The 19589-nt window shown below is 37.1% G+C and overlaps 1 protein-coding gene and 1 pseudogene across 1 annotated transcript; both read right to left on the minus strand.

The window, feature by feature from the left end:
* Nucleotides 1-938: 938 nt before the first annotated feature.
* On the minus strand, nucleotides 939-5149 carry LOC137712187 (uncharacterized). The gene is made up of 6 exons (XM_088684781.1): nucleotides 4398-5149; nucleotides 4013-4065; nucleotides 3709-3773; nucleotides 3540-3618; nucleotides 1699-2010; nucleotides 939-1371 (listed from the first exon to the last, which is right to left on the minus strand). The coding sequence occupies exons 1-6, from the start codon at nucleotides 4832-4834 to the stop codon at nucleotides 1217-1219; spliced, it is 1101 nt and encodes a 366-aa protein (XP_088540907.1). The 5' UTR covers nucleotides 4835-5149; the 3' UTR covers nucleotides 939-1216.
* Nucleotides 5150-18137: 12988 nt separating this feature from the next.
* On the minus strand, nucleotides 18138-19589 carry LOC148691316 (uncharacterized; annotated as a pseudogene).

Consider the following 19589-nt stretch of genomic DNA (forward strand, 5'->3'; position numbering starts at 1 on the left):
AGGTTTGGTCATGGAGATCAGGACGACTGAATAAAGAGAGAAAGGGAGGGTAGGGGAAGGGGAGGTTGAGGGTGAAGGGAGGGTTTTCTTTTTAATTGTTAAAAAACAATTTTAAATTTTATACCAAACAAGTTTTTTAACCTTAATTAAAAAGAAATTAAGAAATGATCTTAAGAAATATTTTTAAATTGTAAACATGGCAACATATGAGGCACGTGAGCCTAATTTCAAAAACATCTTAAACAAGTTTAGTCATTAAAGTCAAATAAGAACATGCATTGTGATGCAATCATATTAAAAATTGGCTCTTACAGTGCAATGAATGATTAAGCAGCAATTCAAGGACTTCCTCTCAACAAATCTAATGAGAAAATTGACCAATACTATCAAGTCTCAATAAATACGAAACTAAGTTGAGAGAGTAACGATATAGAGGGTGATGGAGATTCCATCAAAATCAACTGTTAGAAGGAGCGAACGTTAGAGGAGAGAATACTTTTATTTTTTTGGTTTTTTATTTTCAAATGGGTGTAAGGATAAATTTACATATTAAATTGAGTTTATGAGGGTAGTTTAAATAATAAATTTGGATTTAAAGAACTATTGATAGTTTAATTAAAAATAAAATTAGTATAAAAAGTAAGTTGGGTGTAAAGAGATATTAAATTGATGTAAATAAAATTACCCAAACATTTTACTAAAAGTTTGAATCTCATTACGCCATTAGGCCCAACTGACTTGTTTTCAAATCAAAACTACAGAAACAAAATCTAATTGACACGAATTAGACGTCATTTTCTATTTGATACAAACGATAAATTTCGTTAGATTAAACGTTAAATTAGGAGCCGATGAGATTCAAACCCATGCCGAAATGCAGGGCACAACTTATTTCCATTACTGTGGTAAAGAGTCCCTTGCGATAAAAACATAAAACATTTTGTTAATCTCAACCGCCTTTGCTCTTAACGTTTTGTTAGATAATCTCTCAACTTGACATGTTCTGTTGAATGTCTCAAATGGACCATTTTAACCAAACATCATGAAACCTCAGTACACAGTATGAAAAACTTGATAAACAAGACTCCTTTTCCTCTGTGGATAGCTGATTGTCTCCGAAATTTTATACCTTGTTAAACGGTATTCTGGCACTACTGAAGTTCTAAATATTCCTTGGAGAGGTATTGGACCCTTTCTCCTTTTTTTTTGACAGATATTAGATGGTGCTGATGTCAACTCGGCTTTTGTGGAGCTGGAAGGCAGGGGTGATCCAGCTTCCACAACTGCATTGGGTGCCTGCCCAATTGAAGTAACCCAAGCGAGCCTCGCAATGCACACAGGACAACTTTCCCTCCATTGCACCTTCTTCGACTGTGTAATGGAGAAGATGCCACCAGCAATTAATAAATTCACAATTAATTGAATCTTAAGCTACAAATTGATTATATAACATCCAAGTTGAACAACTGTAATATTTATGTCATTATGTCATAACAATCAAATTAAACAAAACCAAGTAAATCCCATTCAACAACAGTCCGCTACTTGCTTGATTAACTATTGTGGCAATGGAAAAGGCAGGTCATACGGGCACAAAAATGGAAGAGTGCTCATCCAATTCTACAGCATTCAAATTAATCAAAGCAGGTCACAAGGACATGAGCCTACAAAAAAAGGAATTGAGAGATGTAAATTTACCTGCTGCCATCCACTTTAGAGGCTCAACAAAAATGGATGAACATACAGATTCAGAATCCTCAGACTTATTATATGAGTTGCTACTTTTTCGCTTGTGCCAACCGAAGGATTGCTCTCCCTCACCTGGAATGTGATCCACAACATTGTCCTGCAATGCAACAACTCTTCGACATTTCTTGCAGCGGAAAGCTGGTTTAACAGTTTTTCCTTCATTTGAAGTTGCTTCCACTCCAGAGGCAACTTCAGTAGCCACACCAGGATCGGCTCTAAATATAGAACTGTCTATTCTATTCCCACGATGATAAGATTCACCTGAAATGATGGGGTGTATTTCAATTATAGCAGTGAAACAGAAATTCACATTTACCAATAAATTTGAAAACTCCACCAAAAATGAGTAGGTTATGGCATATCCTGTGCTGACCCAAACGATGCACATAGTAAATGAACATAAAGAAAACTGCCTTCCTATTCCTTCCAAAATTGTCACTGCTGTTCCACTAAACATTTCTTTTCTTCTGTTAATAGGTTAGGTGGTAGAAGGTTAGGTGGTAGATGAGGGGACAAGACATTTTCAGCTAGAGTTCATGGGTACTGTAGCAGCATTTTAGCTGTTTTAATGTTAGTACTCCTAAGCATTTATATGGTTAAGATTACGGTTAGTTTAAGGGTTATAACTCATCTCCATTAGCGGAGATGAGGATGCTTCGTTGGATGTGTGGGCACACGAGAAAGGATAAGATTAGGAATGAGGATATCCGAGGTAAAATAGGAGTAGCTGAAATTGAAGGAAAGATGAGAGAAAATCGGTTACAGTGGTTTGGAGATATGATACGAAGGCCTACTGACGCTCCGGTTAGAAGATGCGATTACGGGACAGAGGTTTAGGGCCGAAGGGGTAGAGGAAGACCTAGGAAAACTTTGGAAGAGACTCTAAGAAAAGACTTAAGAGTACTTGCAACTAATGGAAGACATGGCACATAACCGAGCGCAATGGCAATCTAGGATTTATACAGCCGACCCCACTTAGTGGGAAAAGGCTTTGTTGTTGTTGTTGTGGAGTTCTTTTCAGAGTTTCTTCCATTTACCATCCAAGACAGACTTTCTCTGTTTGCTACAAAGTTGGACTACGACATCCACCAAAGTATGCTCCTATTTGCACGCCGAAATATATCAAAAATTTGACCTGACTGCATCAAAATGAAACACATGGTCCCAAAGACATCCGTTGAGCAATAATTCGCCATTGACTCCATCGAAAACACCATCCCTCAAACTTCTCAAAAGACATTCATTGGGCAATAACCACCCAAAAGTTGATTCAACATCCGCAGGGGGGAGACAGGTTGCAGTTTTGATATTGGAAAACAAAAAACACTTGATCCACTTCTCTCTAAAAAAAATTCTTTTGACCTATGACGGATAAAGCTTAAATTGCAATGAATTACCCCATGGTTCTATATAGTTGGGCTTGTGAAATGTATTGCTTTCAACTGGTCAAAACACATGGCTTGATCCATTGCCAGCCTATAATGGTGCACATCCAAATAGGTAAGGCAATGTTCCTTACTATCTTTCTGACAATAAGTTTTATAATGAGTATGACATGACACTCAAGCAAAGCAGAAATATGATAACTTGCCACTTAGAGCACAAGAATTATAGCCTAGTCTCTATGGAACTCTTTTATCAGCTCCCACATCAAAATTTTAAAAAATTAAAACATGAAAACATGATGTATCAATCATCCCTTCATTAAGACAGATCATGTGGGACATAAGGAAAGAGGTGGAGGGGAAGGGAGAGAAGGTGGAGAAAAGAAAAAAGAAAGGAAAGTGTACCTAATACTTTCAGGTGAAAAGACCTATATATGGGGCTGGCATGATCCACCTTGAAGCCCATATTCTCATACATTTTTAGCTGCGAGGATCAAATAGAAGAGTACAATTCATTATGGGCTAATTGCAAATGAGTATATCAGAATGTAATGTCATTAAGTGTTTGCATCACCTGATCAAGAAAACCATCATTGGGGCAAACAGACTTACAGATTTGCCGCAGGGATTTTAGTGCATCTGTAGGAATACGTATGAGGGAAGAAAGGGGTTAAAGTCTGAGCAGTTAAGCATTAATTGGCTGTATTTTTTGCCCAATTCAATTACTTAGACATTTTTATACCCTTTCAAGTTATACACGCTTGTCAAAACTATTTTTATCTCAAACTGAGAAGAACCATTTGGATTTCAAAAAAAATACAACAGCAGCAATCAGCTATATATGAAGACTAGCAATACTTAAAATGGATTTGTCACACCTTCTTGTGATAGATGTTCTGTTCTCATCAGATATGCCGTAATGATAGCTGCACTGCAATGGACACATGCAAAGAAGGTTGAAAACGCTATAAATTTGGATTCAGAAAACTGGAAAAACTAAGAGCATGTGGGCCTTTTGACAATTTCCGATATATGTTTGTAGAATTGTCCGCAGCTCTAATTGTTAACTTTTCTAACAAAACTTGCAGGTTTAAGAAAAATAAAACCCAAAAGCGAAGAGGATACTATCAGTCACAACAAGCAAAAATAGTATTAAAAGACACGCAGTACGTTCACTTGTGGTAATCAAGCCGAGTGAAGGTATTAGCAAGAACCAGAATAAAACTAAACAGAAAAATGATAAAGGGTCAAAATGATGAGTACCTTCTAGACACGCCAGCAAAGCAATGGACCAAAACAGACCCCTCTTTTCTACTCTTATCAATAAAATCCAAACACACGTCCAAATGATCCAACAAATCTTCATTCTCCATATCTCTCAGTGGAACCCCCATTCTCACCAGCTTCAAATCCTTGCCTGCATATTCCAACAAGTACAAAAGCTTATCGGACGCTGAACAACTTTTTTTCCCGTCACCGGAATCATCCTCGGAAGCCGAGGCACCACCAGACCCGCCAGCATACACCTTCTTAATTTCCTCTGTGGGAATTGTTAAACCCTTCCATTCGAAGAAAAACGATATCGACGCTGAAGTAAGAAGCGATAGAATATGCGTGTTCTCTGTGCTACCATTTTGGAGAATCTCTGCTGCATCACTGATGTTGCCGATGAACAGATTTTCACGAACACGGTACGGCATGACCACTAATAAATAATGGGATTCTCCTTAACCCAAGTTGGCATAACGAAAATGAGATTCCCCCCTTTCTCTACGCTATTCGGCTGATTTCTGGGTCGGCTTGGAAACGGAATTCGCCGGAAAAACGATAACTTCTATTGGATTACTGAAAATGATGATAACAAAACAAAATTAATCAAGCTATAAATCAAGAATCTAACTGAAAATGACGATAATTTCTATCCGGAATTCGCCGGAGGGGAGCTTTGCTCTTTCTCTTTTCAGCGGACCAGCTTCTGCCTTCCAAATTTATAGTCGGAAGCGTTTCGTACGTGCGACTAACTGATGCAGCCTGTTAGTGTACAGATTCTGCACGTGCGAGGTTTGTGTACGATGAACGACTGGCTTTCCACGTGTCCATAATCGAAAGCACGATGAGCTGCATGGTAACGTGGAAAGACCAGCACCGTCGCTTTGTTCGACTGATTTATTTGTTCGAAAGGTTTTTGAGTTGGTTGGCGGAGTTCTGGAGCCATTGTAATCTAGACGACTAAAATATTTTTATAAAAAATAAAGAAAACTAACTGAGGGCTTGTTTAGATGTACTTTTAAAATAATTGAAAGTGTTTTTAGAGAAAATGTTTTTAGATTCCAAACGCACATAATTGGTGCTTCTGTATGTGCTTCTTCCAGGACGCACTTTAAGTGCTTCTTCCAGGACGCACTTTAAGTGCTTCTTCCAGGACGCACTTTAAGTGCTTCTTCCAGGACGCACTTTAAGTGCTTCTTCCAGGACGCACTTTAAGTGTTTTTCAAGATTTACTTGTATTTTTACTAAAGATAGATTCTAAAAAAAATTTTACCAAAACTACTTTCAGTCATTTTAAAAGCGCATGCAAACGAGCGCTACAAGGATTTCAAAACTTTGAATCTTAACCAAAAAAAAAAAAAAAAACAACTAGATAATAAGGCCATCTCCAACCGATGGCTGGCCAGATGGCTCGTTTTAGCCCTGTCACAAAAAACCGTCTCCAACCGAGGGTCAAACATAATTTATTATTTAAATTTAAAAACTACAATAACTTAAATTCAAATCCAACAACTTAAATTTAAAAACTACAACGATAACTAGCCCAAAAAACCAAAAAAATTAGAACTTAAATTTAATGAATGGTTTAGATATTTATAGGAAAAAAAAGATTAGAATTTTAAAAACACATGCAAACGAGCGCTAAAAGGATTTCAAAACTTTAAATCTTAACAAAAAAAAAAAAAAAACAAAAAAACAAAACAAAAAATTGGCCCAAAAAACCAAAATAAAAATTGAATTCAACGGCTAGCTGACTAGCCGTTGTATTCAAATTTTTTTTTAAGCAATCTTGTCGGTTATAACCAACAAGAATGCTCTATTTTTTGGCCACCCATGCAGCCAGCCCTCTAGCTCTCTCTGATTCCGTGGGGCCCTCTCAGATTCCATAGCCCTCTGGCCTAACTCTCGGTTGGAGATGATTTTCAGGTTATTTTCGACCCTTTGGCCCTTTGGACCCTTCAGTTGGAGATGACCTAAGTTTATTTAATGGCTACCCTAACGACAATCTTTTTTCCGTTTAATCCTCTCTCCCTTTCTCGATCCTTACCCCCCCTAATCTCTATTTCTCGATCTCCATTTCTCAAGCCCTCCGCCTAATCACGATCTTTCCTTTGCACATAAACAATTCCTCCATTTTTGTAATTGAATTGATCTCTCCACCTAATCTCTGTTTTCATTTTCATTTCCATTCGAATCCACCATTTTTTCGAATCATAAGCAAATGAGCCCATCCCGAATGGATATATTATTTTATCCTTGCTAGCGTGGAATGATTATTTTACCCTTGAATGTTAAATGGCGTTGTGTGACATGCACTTTGGTTGTGGACCAAATAAGTTTAGTCCAACTTATTTGGACCCAATTAGAACTAAAAGACTTAAGGTTTTGTTTTGGTTGGTGACCCAACGAGGACTACACACACACACACCCTCAACCCATGTACTCTTTCTCTTCTCTGTCGGATTTTCTTCCATTTCCGTACAATTGTACGGACAAACCTCAAACCAACCCTTCCAATCGTAGATTGAGATCATTCTTGGTGTTTTTGGACTCCTTTCAAGCTCAGGAGTCGATCCATACCTTTGGTTGGACGTGAAACCTTCAAAAACCCTAGTTTCTCGTGAACTCCGATTTGGGTACTGTTCATGCAATCGTGATCGTGAAGTTTTTGGACGTTTTTAAGCTTCTAAGGAGCTGTAGAAAGTCTTCACGAAGCTCGGAGAAGAAAAAACGAAGTGTTTTGGACGTTGGGAAGTTGAGTTTGGTGAGTTTCAAGTTTAACCAGATTATCGTGGGTTTTTTCGGCAAGATTCCATTGTAGTTAAGTCCTAAAAGTGGTAAGGTTTTGTTCTACTCGTTGTTAGCTTCATTTTGGTACAAATTTCATGGTTTTTTTGTTAAGAAATGAGTCAGTTATCAAGCTTTGAAGTTTTTCCAAAAACCGGAGATGAGCAGCAACTGGCATCGAACTTCGACGAACCAAGGAAGGAGAAGGAGAATATTCCATCAACTTTGATGGAATATACTAACGGCGTCAGGTATATATAACATTATATTCCATTTTTGGAAGGAATATTCCTTAACGCCGTTAGGGTTTTCGTACGTGTGCCAGGCACGTGCCTGCGCGTGGCCGGCGCATGGTGGCACGTGGGTGGGCGGAAAATTTTTCTTAAAATATGGGGATGTTCATGGTGTTGGGTAGATCACGTTGATATATTCAAACACCTCATTTGAGCGATGTATGAGAAGTTATTAGCTAGTTTTGTTTATGTGCTTTAAATTAACGTTTATATAGTTGTTTCGCATATAGGTGAGACATATCCTCAGAACGAGCGCAGTCAATCCAGGCTCGGGGGCTACAACCCTTCCACATACCAGTGAGTGGGCTTTTGGTTTTCAGTATATACCTATATACTTGGTATTTTTCCCAGAAAATGAATTTGAATGATTATACGTCTTGAAATGCCATGCAAAGTATCTGCCTATTTTACTCATGCATTAGTAGTTGCATATATTTATGATTGGTGCTACGGACGCATAGGTAGCCAGGTAAGTTTATAGATTATGGTTGTGAGATTGATAATTATGTGCGATGTGTTGAGAACTCATAAACTTGCACCCCGGTGTTGGTGCTCCCGTACAAAGTTAGGGCACAATCCTTCACGTGATGTTCACCTCCCACACCATGCGCTCATCTTGGATCCAAGTTAGGTGCACAGTCCTGTCGTACAGACCACTATAGGTGGTTCCGACTTGTAGGTGACCCACGATTACTCGCATAGTCTTCATGTGATCGTAGCATTTGAGCGTATTTATTTACACCCAGTCTTGTCGTATAGACCACTTTAGGTGATTTTGACTCGTGTGCAGGTATATTTCCTGAGATGTGGATTTGAGCCGTATAGGTCATGTTATATGACATCCCACATCGCCCAGGGAAGTGATCCTTATATGTATATTCCCATCCTTACCCAACACGAGGCCTTTTGGGAGCTCACTGGCTTCGGGTTCCGTAGGAACTCCGAAGTTAAGCGAGAAGGGGGCTAGAGGAATCCCATGATGGGTGGCCCACTGGGAAGTTGCTCGTGAGTTCCCAAAAAGAAAACCGTGAGGGAATGGTAAGCCCAAAGCGGACAATATCGTGCTATGGTGGTGGAGTGGGCCCGGGAAGTGATCCGCCCCGGGCTGGGATGTGACATTTGGTATCAGAGCCTAACCCTGGCCATGGTGTGCCAACGAGGACGTCGGGCCCCTAGAGGGGGTGGATTGTGACATCCCACATCGCCCATGGAAGTGATCCTTATATGTATATTCTCATCCTTACCTGGCACGAGGCCTTTTGAGAGGTCACTGGTTTCAAGTTCCGTAGGAACTCCGAAGTTAAGCGAGAAGGAGGCTAGAGCAATCCCATGATGGGTGACCCACTTGGAAGTTGCTTGTGAGTTCCCAAAAACAAAACCGTGAGGGAATGGTAAGCCCAAAGCGGACAATATCGTGCTACGGTGGTGGAGCGGGCCCGGGAAGTGATCCGTCCCGGGGCGGGATATGACACGTTAGGTGACTTCGGCTGATATATCATTTGCATTGATTTATATCACCTGACTTACATATATTTTATGTTGAGATGTTTGACATATATATATATTCTATTTTCTGGGAAATTATCTGGTTGTGGTATATATATATATTCTATTTTCTGGGAAATTATACAAGTTTTATGGTGAGAGGTTAGAACTTTTTGAGAAATGAAATGATTTTGAAAAGCTTTGTTTTGCCTACTCACACTTTTAGTTTTGCGCCCCTCCAGGTTCTAGTTAAGAGTGCTTTTTGGTGGCTTGCGAGGAATCTACGGTAGCTTTGACAAATTATCACCATTGTATGGTCACCTTTGGGTGTCGTATAATTAGTATTTGTCCTGCTGGACTGCACTTAGGCTACTTATGCTTTGATTGTGTTATCACACTTAATCTCACACTAGCATGTTATCTTAGCTAGTACTGCTAGTAGTTGGTTTTTATTTATTCGCATTTTTATTATTATTTTTCCTTCCGCACTGTGCACATGGCTACATCACCCTCGCGTGACGCCCATCACACCTTGATTTCCGTCGGGGTGTGTCAGGTGGTAGGTAGGAAATAATTCTGAGAATTTTTTGGTGAAAATTAATTTATGTTTTGAATTATTTCATGAATAAATTTGTTGGGGAAGGTGATAAATTTCTTAAAAATTAGCACCATATGGGAAAAAGGGTATTGAATTTGTTTAGATTATCGGTCGCGTGTCTGTGATGCAGCTATATCTTACATGTAAATGTCAAATTATAACATGAAAAATGTTAAAACTTCCAAATCCCAAAATTTTGATGTCAAGTGGGTAAAGGGATTAGATCACCAAACGTTAGATATGAAGGATTAGAAGTGCATTATGTGAGCATTACAAAGATTTGTAAGATGGATTTAAACACAGTGCATGCAAGGATTGACAAATCTCTCTCACATTGCTTTCTAATGCTCATTTATCCTCTATCGGTTTTAGAAATAGTGCCCAAGTCTTGGTTTCATTTCATAAATAGTGTTTACTTATAGGTCCAATTTCATAAATAGTGTTTAGTTATTGGTCTAGTTTCTTAAATAATGTATAGTCCAATTTCATAAATAGTTTTCACCTATTGGTTTAGTTTTAAAAATAGTGTCTAATTCTTGGTTTCGTTTCTTAAATAGTATCCACTTATGGGTCTAGTTTCATAAATAGTGTCTATTACAGCAAAATAACAAACCTTATTTCTGAAACTGAACCAAAATAACCCACACTATTGTTGGAACTATAGCAAAATTACCGACACCAGTTCTGAAAATTGAGCCAATATAACTCACACTATTTAGGGAATAGAACAAAATAAAAACTATTTATGAAATAACAGCAAAATAACCCACATTATTTCAAAAACTGAACCAAAATAACCCACACTATTTTTTGAAAGGAACAAAATAAACACTATTTCAAGAAATACAACAATATAACATACACGATCTGCAAAATTGAACCAAAAATAATGCACACTATTTCTAGAACTACCGCAAAATTACACACAATTTATGATTGAACCAAAATAACTAACACTATTTCTGAAAGGGAAGAAAACACACAGTTAACAAACCAGTTTTTTTTTCTTTTTTTTTTAATTTTTTTTTGAAGAGTAGTGCAAAATACACTATTTCTAGACTTGAACTAGTTCTTGATTTGAAGAAAAAAGAAAAAAGAAAAAAAAAACTAGTAGTAATCATAGTGCATTAAAAACAAAATCCATCGTTTTACAGTTTTCTTATAGAAACATTGCTCAGTTTTTGGATCACAAACATGCAAACATAATTTGAAAGTAAGAAATAACAAGGAAATGAGATTAGTACCTCTATTTTACAGTTTTGCTAAATTCTCTGTTTCTTCTGCGGATCGGTTCTTGGTTGTGTCTACAAATGTATCTTTTTGAAACAGGAATGGAAGTTGAAATTGAAGTTTATTTTTAATTTTCTGGTGTTGTTGCTTGTTTGAAAGAGGATTTGTGTTTGCGAAATAAGACGTGGGTAGATAACCATGGAAGTTATCGTGTCAGTGAGTTGTTTTTTGTATTAATGGCAGTTGGTGAGAGGATGTTGGTAGAATGGTAAATACCGTGAAGTTGGTAACGGGCTTAGGTTAAGTTCCATTAGGGGCAAGCAAGGAAAAAAATATTTAGTACGTGTTGGGCTTTTAATTCAACCTATTTCTTTTATTCAGCATGTGTCCTTATGGTTAAATTTTAGGCCATTTTGGTTAAAAAATAGTTTAAGGTAGTTTTTAGTTAAATTAAAATTAGCCTAATCCCTTTTCATTAAAAATTCTTTTTTTACTCGAAGAATCAAGAAATATTAAATTTTTAGTACGATTTTGATGCATTTTTGGTTCATTTGTTTCAGGTTGATGCTAGTACATAACAAGGCTACTTGTAAAGCTGCAATCCAAGACAATTAATTCGTTATTGTCTATCAAAATTTAATGGGATATTACTATTATGTAATTTTAATTTGATGGCAGTTTACATAACTAGTTGTCTATAAAAAGATAAATTTAATCAGAAAACTATCCTATAGTGGATGGTTGAGTAATTTAGTTGAAAAAAATAATTAAGAAAGTGAGTAGGACGACAATAGCAATAATGGCAGAAGAAATATAATTTGATGTATGAAATATTGATAACCCCATGCCTAATTGCACATGCAATTGCAATACAATAAGACAAATTACATGCAATTGCAAGACAATAAGACAAATTAAGCAAATGATAAAAATTCTAAACGGGTTGGGTTGACGAAAGTGGTGTTTAGTCAGGGGCATGGATTGGAAAAAAAATATATTTTGCACTTTGGGCTTGCTTCCAGCTCGTGGGCTATTTAGTTAGGTTTGTTTTCTTATAGTTTTTGTCATTTTTCATTAAAATTCATGTCATTTTTATTGAATAAAGTTATTATATGGTTTTTGGTTAAATTGAAGTTAGCCCAAGCTCTTTTCATTAATGCTCCCTAAAATATTCAACAGTTAAAGGCATCAAGGCTCGAACGTGCAATTTCTCCTCATAGTCTAGACTACTCAGTAGTATGAGAAATGAATGGTTAATATTAAAGTATGATTGCTAGAAAGTCTAAACTATTAAAGACTTAAATCGAGCACTTAGTCTTTAACTTGGGAACGTTTATATGCCATTTCCTAATTATTTCTTCTCAGCCCCACTCATTCCTTCCCCTCTCTTCAGCTTTTCCAATATTCCTCCTTAATGTCTAGTTTCTTTGAGCTTGTTTGAGATTTGGGCTTTTATGCCTCTTTCTTCCTCCGTTGCTTCTCCCTATTATCAGTCCTCTACTGCCGACCTTTTGCAACTCGGCATATCGCGTCTCTTATATGCGACTCACTTTGTTGTTGAGTAGTTGTTAAAGTGCTTTTACCACTATTTGGTAGGATTATGGGAGCACTTTTTACACGGGTGGCTCGCTCACCCCCATTTTCCATTCATCTAGCTTGTTCGTGGGTTCTTCCTTTTGTTGTCATGGCGGATTGCGATAGTGGCGCAGCTTTGTGGTGAAGGTAGCAATCTTCCAAATCTAGGTTTTTGTTATTGTGAGCTTGCTCTTTTTGGGCCATATGTTGTATTTCCTTTTAGATTATGTTTGTTTATGGACTGCCTTAGCGCTTTCTATTTTATGTAATAGTTTATTTAATTAATGAAAGATTCTAGTTTGACCACAAAAAAAGAAATAGACGTGGCTAAAAATTCTTTATTTTTTTTAACAAACGATATTATCTACACTAAGGGAGTGGGGGAGTTGGCTAAGCCTCACAATGGGCGGTTATAATGTGGTTTAAATTTACCTTTGGCGAGAATCAAACCTAAGACATTTACTTACAAGTGAAAAGGAATATTACTAGACCGTAGTACTAAGTGGTGATGTGGCTACAAATTATATTTAGGTAAATGTACAAAAAAATTCAACACACTGTTTTTTATCCTTATGTCATTTTTTAGGTGGATTGTGGAGAGTTTAAACTTGAAACACAGGGGTTGAAGATGAAGGTCATAACCACTAGAACAATCCACCACTTGAACCTCATACTTATTAGATTAAAATTCCATTCAAATCTTTCTGTCCAAAGCCTCGAGATCCCAAAATTGTGGCGTTCAATAGAATCGTGCAGCTAGGAACGCATAATCTTTCCATCTTCCCTCCTAAATCCAAACCCCCGAATAGAGGTCTCTCTCTTTTCATCTTCTCTCTCCCATTGGTTTCAGTTTTATTCTCTGCTTGCCTCATCCTGGTTTCATCACAAAAAAGGAAGAAAAAAAAACTCATCTCTCTTTATCTTACACAAATCATTTTGTTGCTGGGAGTACTACCTTAACTTACGTTTTGCGCTTTAGAGCTAAGCCGAATGTTATAACTGATTCAACTCAAACTTTTATAGATGCATGAAGTGCACCTTGTGCCTCTACGTGATTCCGCTATGATAATTCCTTGCAGGCGTGCAAGTCAGTCGGAAGCACTTATTGCCCCAGCTTGCAACGGTTATAATATCATGCATTGGGCTTAACTAAACTAGGATCAACGAGCTAATGCGTCGAACAACCGATGCTCCATATTGTGAAAAACAGGTGCCAAGATGTTAACATTCAAGAGGTCAAAATCATTGCCTCTGGCAATAGATCCAACATTGATGGCATTGATGCGAAACTTATGTGACACACAAATTAAACCCTATTTGTGACAATTGTAGTAATGATGTAAGTAGGGATCGTTCTAACCGGGGATTAACTAAGGGTGCTAATCTAATTTGAATTGACTTAAAAACACAAAAATTAAACTTAAAGACTCTTAACAAGACTACTATGACTCAAAACATATTTGAAACACTCAAACTGCCTAAAACAATCAAATTGACTCAAACAGAAACTAGAACTTAATTTGGACGAATTTGAAAGTGTTTATGACTCCAAATGCTTAAGAACACAAAATAAACAGATTTGAATGACTAAGACTCAACAAAATATGGGGGGATTGTGTTTGGACGAGATTAAATTAAATGGACAGATTATAATTAAAACAGATTGTAAAACAAACTGTGATGAATCAATGGATGATGGAATAGCTAAGAGGTTCTTCTCCACACATGTTACACTTGCATACAAGATGATTTTTAATTGGTCTTTCGATAAATTATGAAACTCAACACCCCGGGTTAATTAGGTCCGCTTAAATTAATCGTCAAGTTCTCCTTAAGTTAATGAATTTGATGGGTTTGCGCAACGCAATTCACAACATTCTCCAAAAGTCCTTTACATGAAAAGCACAATAAAGATACAATCAAAGATCATTAAGCATCATGAAAACTATAAGTGTTGACGAGGCCTTCGTTACTATGATGAGCATGAAACTAGTGCCAAGAATTCATTTAACGCAATTGTTTATAAGCAACCTCCACTACTTGTGAATATAAGTTCATAACTATTAGGTGAAACTCACTTATATTCTAGCGTCATATTCATGCATGAAAATTAAGCGTGCACTCTCAATAAACATACATAAATAAGTTATCAATCAAACGGTTAAACAAATTGAATCCACAACTTATGAAATTCCAACCAAAGGTAATCAATTCATATTGCAAGCATAAACATGGTTTCGAATCACCCCCTAGCTAAAGGGGGTTTAGTTCCTCATACGTACAAAACAAAGAGAATTGAAATTAAACATTGAAATCAAAGGAAAAGAAACACCTAAACATTCCAACAACTCTAACTTGAATTGTATGAACGTTTAGACCCTCTTCTCTTCCTCTTTGTTGCGGCACGAGGTCTAAGGATAGTGTTTTGGAGGGTATTTGTATGTGGAATGGAGTGGGGAGTTGTGGAAATGGAAGGGAAGATGCTGGAATTGGAAGTGGGGTGCACGGCAAAGGGAGATTTTGATAGAATTTCTGTGGTGAATTGTGTATGAATGGGAATGAATGTTTTGTGGCTGCAATGGATGCTTATTTATAGGTAGATGAATGATTAAAAGAGGGAATATGACAGCTAGGAGAGAATGTGGCTGCCATCATGAAGAGTGAATGGATGTGCTGGAATTGGTAGGGGAAAAGCTGGAAATGGGATGGGTTATGCACGGCAATGGCTTTTTTGGTGCTGAAAATGCATGTGAATTAAAGCTAGGGTGAATGATGATGAATGCATGTGGATTAAAGAGTGAATGGTGGCTGCAATAATGAAATGGAATGCTGGAAAGTGGATATGAAATGCACGGCAAAGTGAGGATTTTCTGGAATGATGGCAGGTTGTGTATGTGAGTGATTAGGGTGAATGAAAGGTACGGCCTTGGTATTTATTTGAAAGAAAGAATCCCTAGAGTTTTATTACTTAGTTTAGGAAAAGAATTAACTCCAAATTCTTTAAGAATAGGAAACACAAAGTCAGAATTTAAAGGGAAAAGGAAGTAACTTGCGGCATTCACTTGTGAGAAGGAGAATGTCATTTATTTCTGAAATTAGGCAAGGACTTTGAAATAGAAAAGGATATGTGAATTATGGTTGAGTTTGATATGAAAAAGGAATGTGTTTGAATGCTTTAGAATAGGAAAGAATGCCCTCCCTTGCACGGCAAGGAATGCAAACACAAAGGGGATACACGGCAAGGACTTTGATGATGCAAGAGACTTTGTTTTGTGACTTAGAATGGATAGGAGTCTTCAATGTTGCTCAAACATGAGGTCTTTTAGGATTTAACTTTCCTACTTCAAGTCTTCAATTTCGTCCATCCTCTTGGCTCCAAGCATATGATATCCATTCCAATCTCTAATTTGCTCCAAAAGGCTCCAAAATGCATCCTTTTGCATACTTTGCCCTTAAATCCTGAAAATACATAAAACTAGCTTAAAAGACTACTTTACTAAGGAAAAACACTTTAAATGCACAAGACAAGCTAAACTAAGGTGCATAAATATGCCCCTATCAGGCATCTATGTTCAATTATCAAGAACCATCAAAACGGGAGATGAATGCGTCTCAATTGGCCCCAGCACCAAGGACTTGTGGATTGAGCACATATCGTGTCGACCAAGTTATGGCATTAGGTTAAATTTTGTAGTTCCTGTACTGCATTTGCTTATCTATACGAAGTTTACATCACAGTATCCAATAAATATTCACTAATATTGTAACACGTGGAATATAGTTTTTGCTAATGCATATAAAGGTGTGCCAATTGCAGCATATGGAGTTTGCCCAAAGACTTAGAAAAGGAAGGAGTTCAAAATATGACCGCCAAGGATGCGATTTTCAAGGGCGGGCAAGACAGTTTGAGGATCAAGTCTTGGGCAAGGCCAAGCCAAGGGTTTGTTCAAGGTGTCCAATTAATCTCATTACTGCCCACACAACCTTAACTACCTTGGTCAGGTATATGCTTGATTCAATTAACGACTTTACTAGTTAACATCTATTTACACATTTTCGTCTATTGTGCTTCAATATATAGGTATCGGGTGTGAAAGTCAATAATGTATTGTTCATGAACATTCAAGGAACATCAGCTAAAGTGGTTGCAATAAAACTCAATTAAGGTGCATTAAACCCGTGCAGTAAGATGAGACTCAAGAACGTAATGTTGACCTGCAAGAAGCAAGTGGCACAATCATTGTAGTAATGCAATTGCAAAGACTTCTGCCCTTGTTCACCTTACTAGCTGTTTGTGATTATATTGAACAACAAAAAATTAGGCATCAAAAGGCGTTTTGCAGATGATCTACACACTAACACATTACATAGAATGTTAACAACCACTCAGTTCTATGCTTTATCTAATTCATACAATCAAAATGAAAACAATAGTTGAAAAAGGGAAAGGTATTTCCACATTCCACTTTTCTCCTCCTGCAATTTGTTCCCTTTTTCCCTAGACCTTCGATTGAATGAATCAAGGGAGACTCAAATGACAGAAACAAAAAGAGTGCAAGAGGAGAATACTAGAGTGTGAAAATTACTACCCACTAAAAAAAATTCTACAAGGGAGCCTACCCTATCAACCTCGTTCTCCTTGACTCTCTTCATCTTCTTTATAGTAACTGGTAACTGCCTTGAAAAATCAACGTTTTGCTAGTCTTCTATCTCCTCGTGCATCCCAGCACTTAAAGTTGAAGGACAAACAATTCAAATCAAACCTCCAACAGTGAAGAACCGCTCTGCTTCCAGGAGGTATAAAAACGAATAAGAGGGCGCAAAAGAAGATAGAAATGAGCTAATAAGAAGAAGAAAAAAACACATCTTTAACAAAGGTTTGGTTACATAACCTATTTATTGGTAACAGTAGATTAACCTACAACTCTCCAAAGGGGAAAAACAAAGAGAATAATCTGAGCTCCATCATACCAACAGATATAGAACGAACTGCTCGATGCTCAAGTATGACTGAAAAATGGCAATTCAACAGATATGATAGTGAATCAAATTTACCCTCATATTTGACTTCTAAGTCTCCTATATTTACTTGCAACATCCAAATTAAGTTCCTACCAATTTGATATTAGTCTTCAAAGGCAAGCAGCAAGAATGTTGCAGTAAATAGTCTCAGGTCATATTAAACTTCTCTTGGAACATACCACATTTGTCAGTGTACATATCACGTTTCTTCATATAGTCAATGATCTCCATCACTCTCTCAAAGTAACCACCACGAATAAAGTTCATCAGCAAGTACCAATGTATTAAAAGAGTGAGGCGTGGGCGAGGCGTTCGAGGCAAAGCTCGGCCTAGGCGTGAGGCGAAGCCTTATGGGATTTAATTATATATATATATATATATATGTTTTATATATTATACATTTAATTGTATAAAAATAATACCATGTAAAATAAACATTCATTCTCAATTTTTCATTCAAATCCATAGTCATTCAAAAGATAATATCATCTAAATTCATCATTCAAAGGTAATATCATCCAAATTCATCATTCAAAAGGTAATACAAACAAAGAAAACAATCATTCATCCAAATCTTCTTCATAGAAATCAAAATACAAACAAAGATATCAATCAATCATCCAAATCCTCATCATCTAATTCTAAATAAAAGGCATCATCCTTTTCATTGCCAACTCTAGATGACCTTGTAGGGTATGTCATCAATTCATCAAAAGATTCTTCCGAATCATACTCCATATTTCTTCAACTTGAGGATTCTTCATCACCTCGTTTTCTTTTGTATGTAATAGGACCTCGAGGTTGAGTAAGCTCGCGAGGAGGAGGAGGAGTAGGCTCACGAGGAGGAGGAAGAGAAGACTCTCTAGGTTCTCGAATGTATAGGCCACCTTTATAAACCGGGGGTGGCACATTCCTTATGGCCTCAACATTATACAATAACTCATCCTCAAGCCATGTAGGATCTTCGTGAAGAACGGGATCTTCTATCTCCGTTATCCATTCATCATCGGAGGCAATTTCTTCCACAACAATAGGATCATACTTCTCCCTAATTTTCTTACTTCTCTGTTGTAAAGCCAAATTATACTTGACATAGGCTAAAGCATTAAGCCTTGTGTTCAAGTATATTCCTTCTTTTTGTATGAATCTACAAATAAATCAATTCTATTACTCAAGTCTAATCGTCTTAAGCAAAAATAACACCTAAGATACTAATAAATTAATAATATATTTAATTACCATTGAAAATGCGCTGCAATTCCTCTCACATCCCGACGCACTACAAGTAAGGCTTAGAACTTGGACAACAAACTTCCTTAACTCGGGTGTTTTATGCCCAAAGCGCTCTCACCAAGCCGCTAAAAAAACAATATTAGTAAGGTAAGTAATTTAAGGGTTAATGATAAAAAGATATTAACAATTGACTAATTAAATCTTACTTGGTGTTCGCTTTTTCCTAGTTTGCATAGCCATAGAATCCGCAAATAGACCACGCTTATCAGTAAATAAATCCAATTGACAATCAGCCTCTTCACGTGCTTTCCCTTTCCCAGGCATCTTATCCATGCAAGCAAACAACCTATTTTGCACTTCATCAGTATCTGAGAAATTATCCTTATATTGAAATTGTGGGTTTAAGTAATAGCTCGCCGCATATAGGGGTTGATGAAGTTGATTGTCCCATCTACGATCTATCTTTCTCCAAATAGGCATTTATTTTTTCTCCACTTTGTTAAGATTGCTTGCAATTTTCTCTTTTGCAGCATCCATCAACTCATATATAAAACCTATGGGAGGTCTCTCCTCCGAATCAACCTCTCTCAAAACACAAACAAGAGGAAGAACACCCTTAATGCAAAAGGAAAATCGACCCCAAAACTCACGATCATGTAACACATGATGCTTAGCCAACTTTGCTTCACGGGATTTTGCATAGGTACTTTCCGACAATTCTTGAGAGGCAAACAAAGCAACAAGATTTTCCTTTTGCTTTTTTAAGCTTTGTAGTGTAAGGAAAGAAGTGGCAAACCTAATGATCGCCGGATGAAGAATTTCCGAATTGTTGGTGTACTTTCTCATCAAAGCTAGTACCCATTGATGCCCATATAGATACTTTGAAATCCACCTAGCACATTTGAGTGTGTCATCAAACCATGCCATCTTAGAAATATCTTCTAGCATCAAATCAATGCAATG

Source organism: Pyrus communis, chromosome 14 (genome assembly GCF_041283825.1).
Source record: "Pyrus communis isolate YQ-2024b chromosome 14, ASM4128382v1, whole genome shotgun sequence".
Taxonomy (NCBI): domain Eukaryota; kingdom Viridiplantae; phylum Streptophyta; class Magnoliopsida; order Rosales; family Rosaceae; genus Pyrus; species Pyrus communis.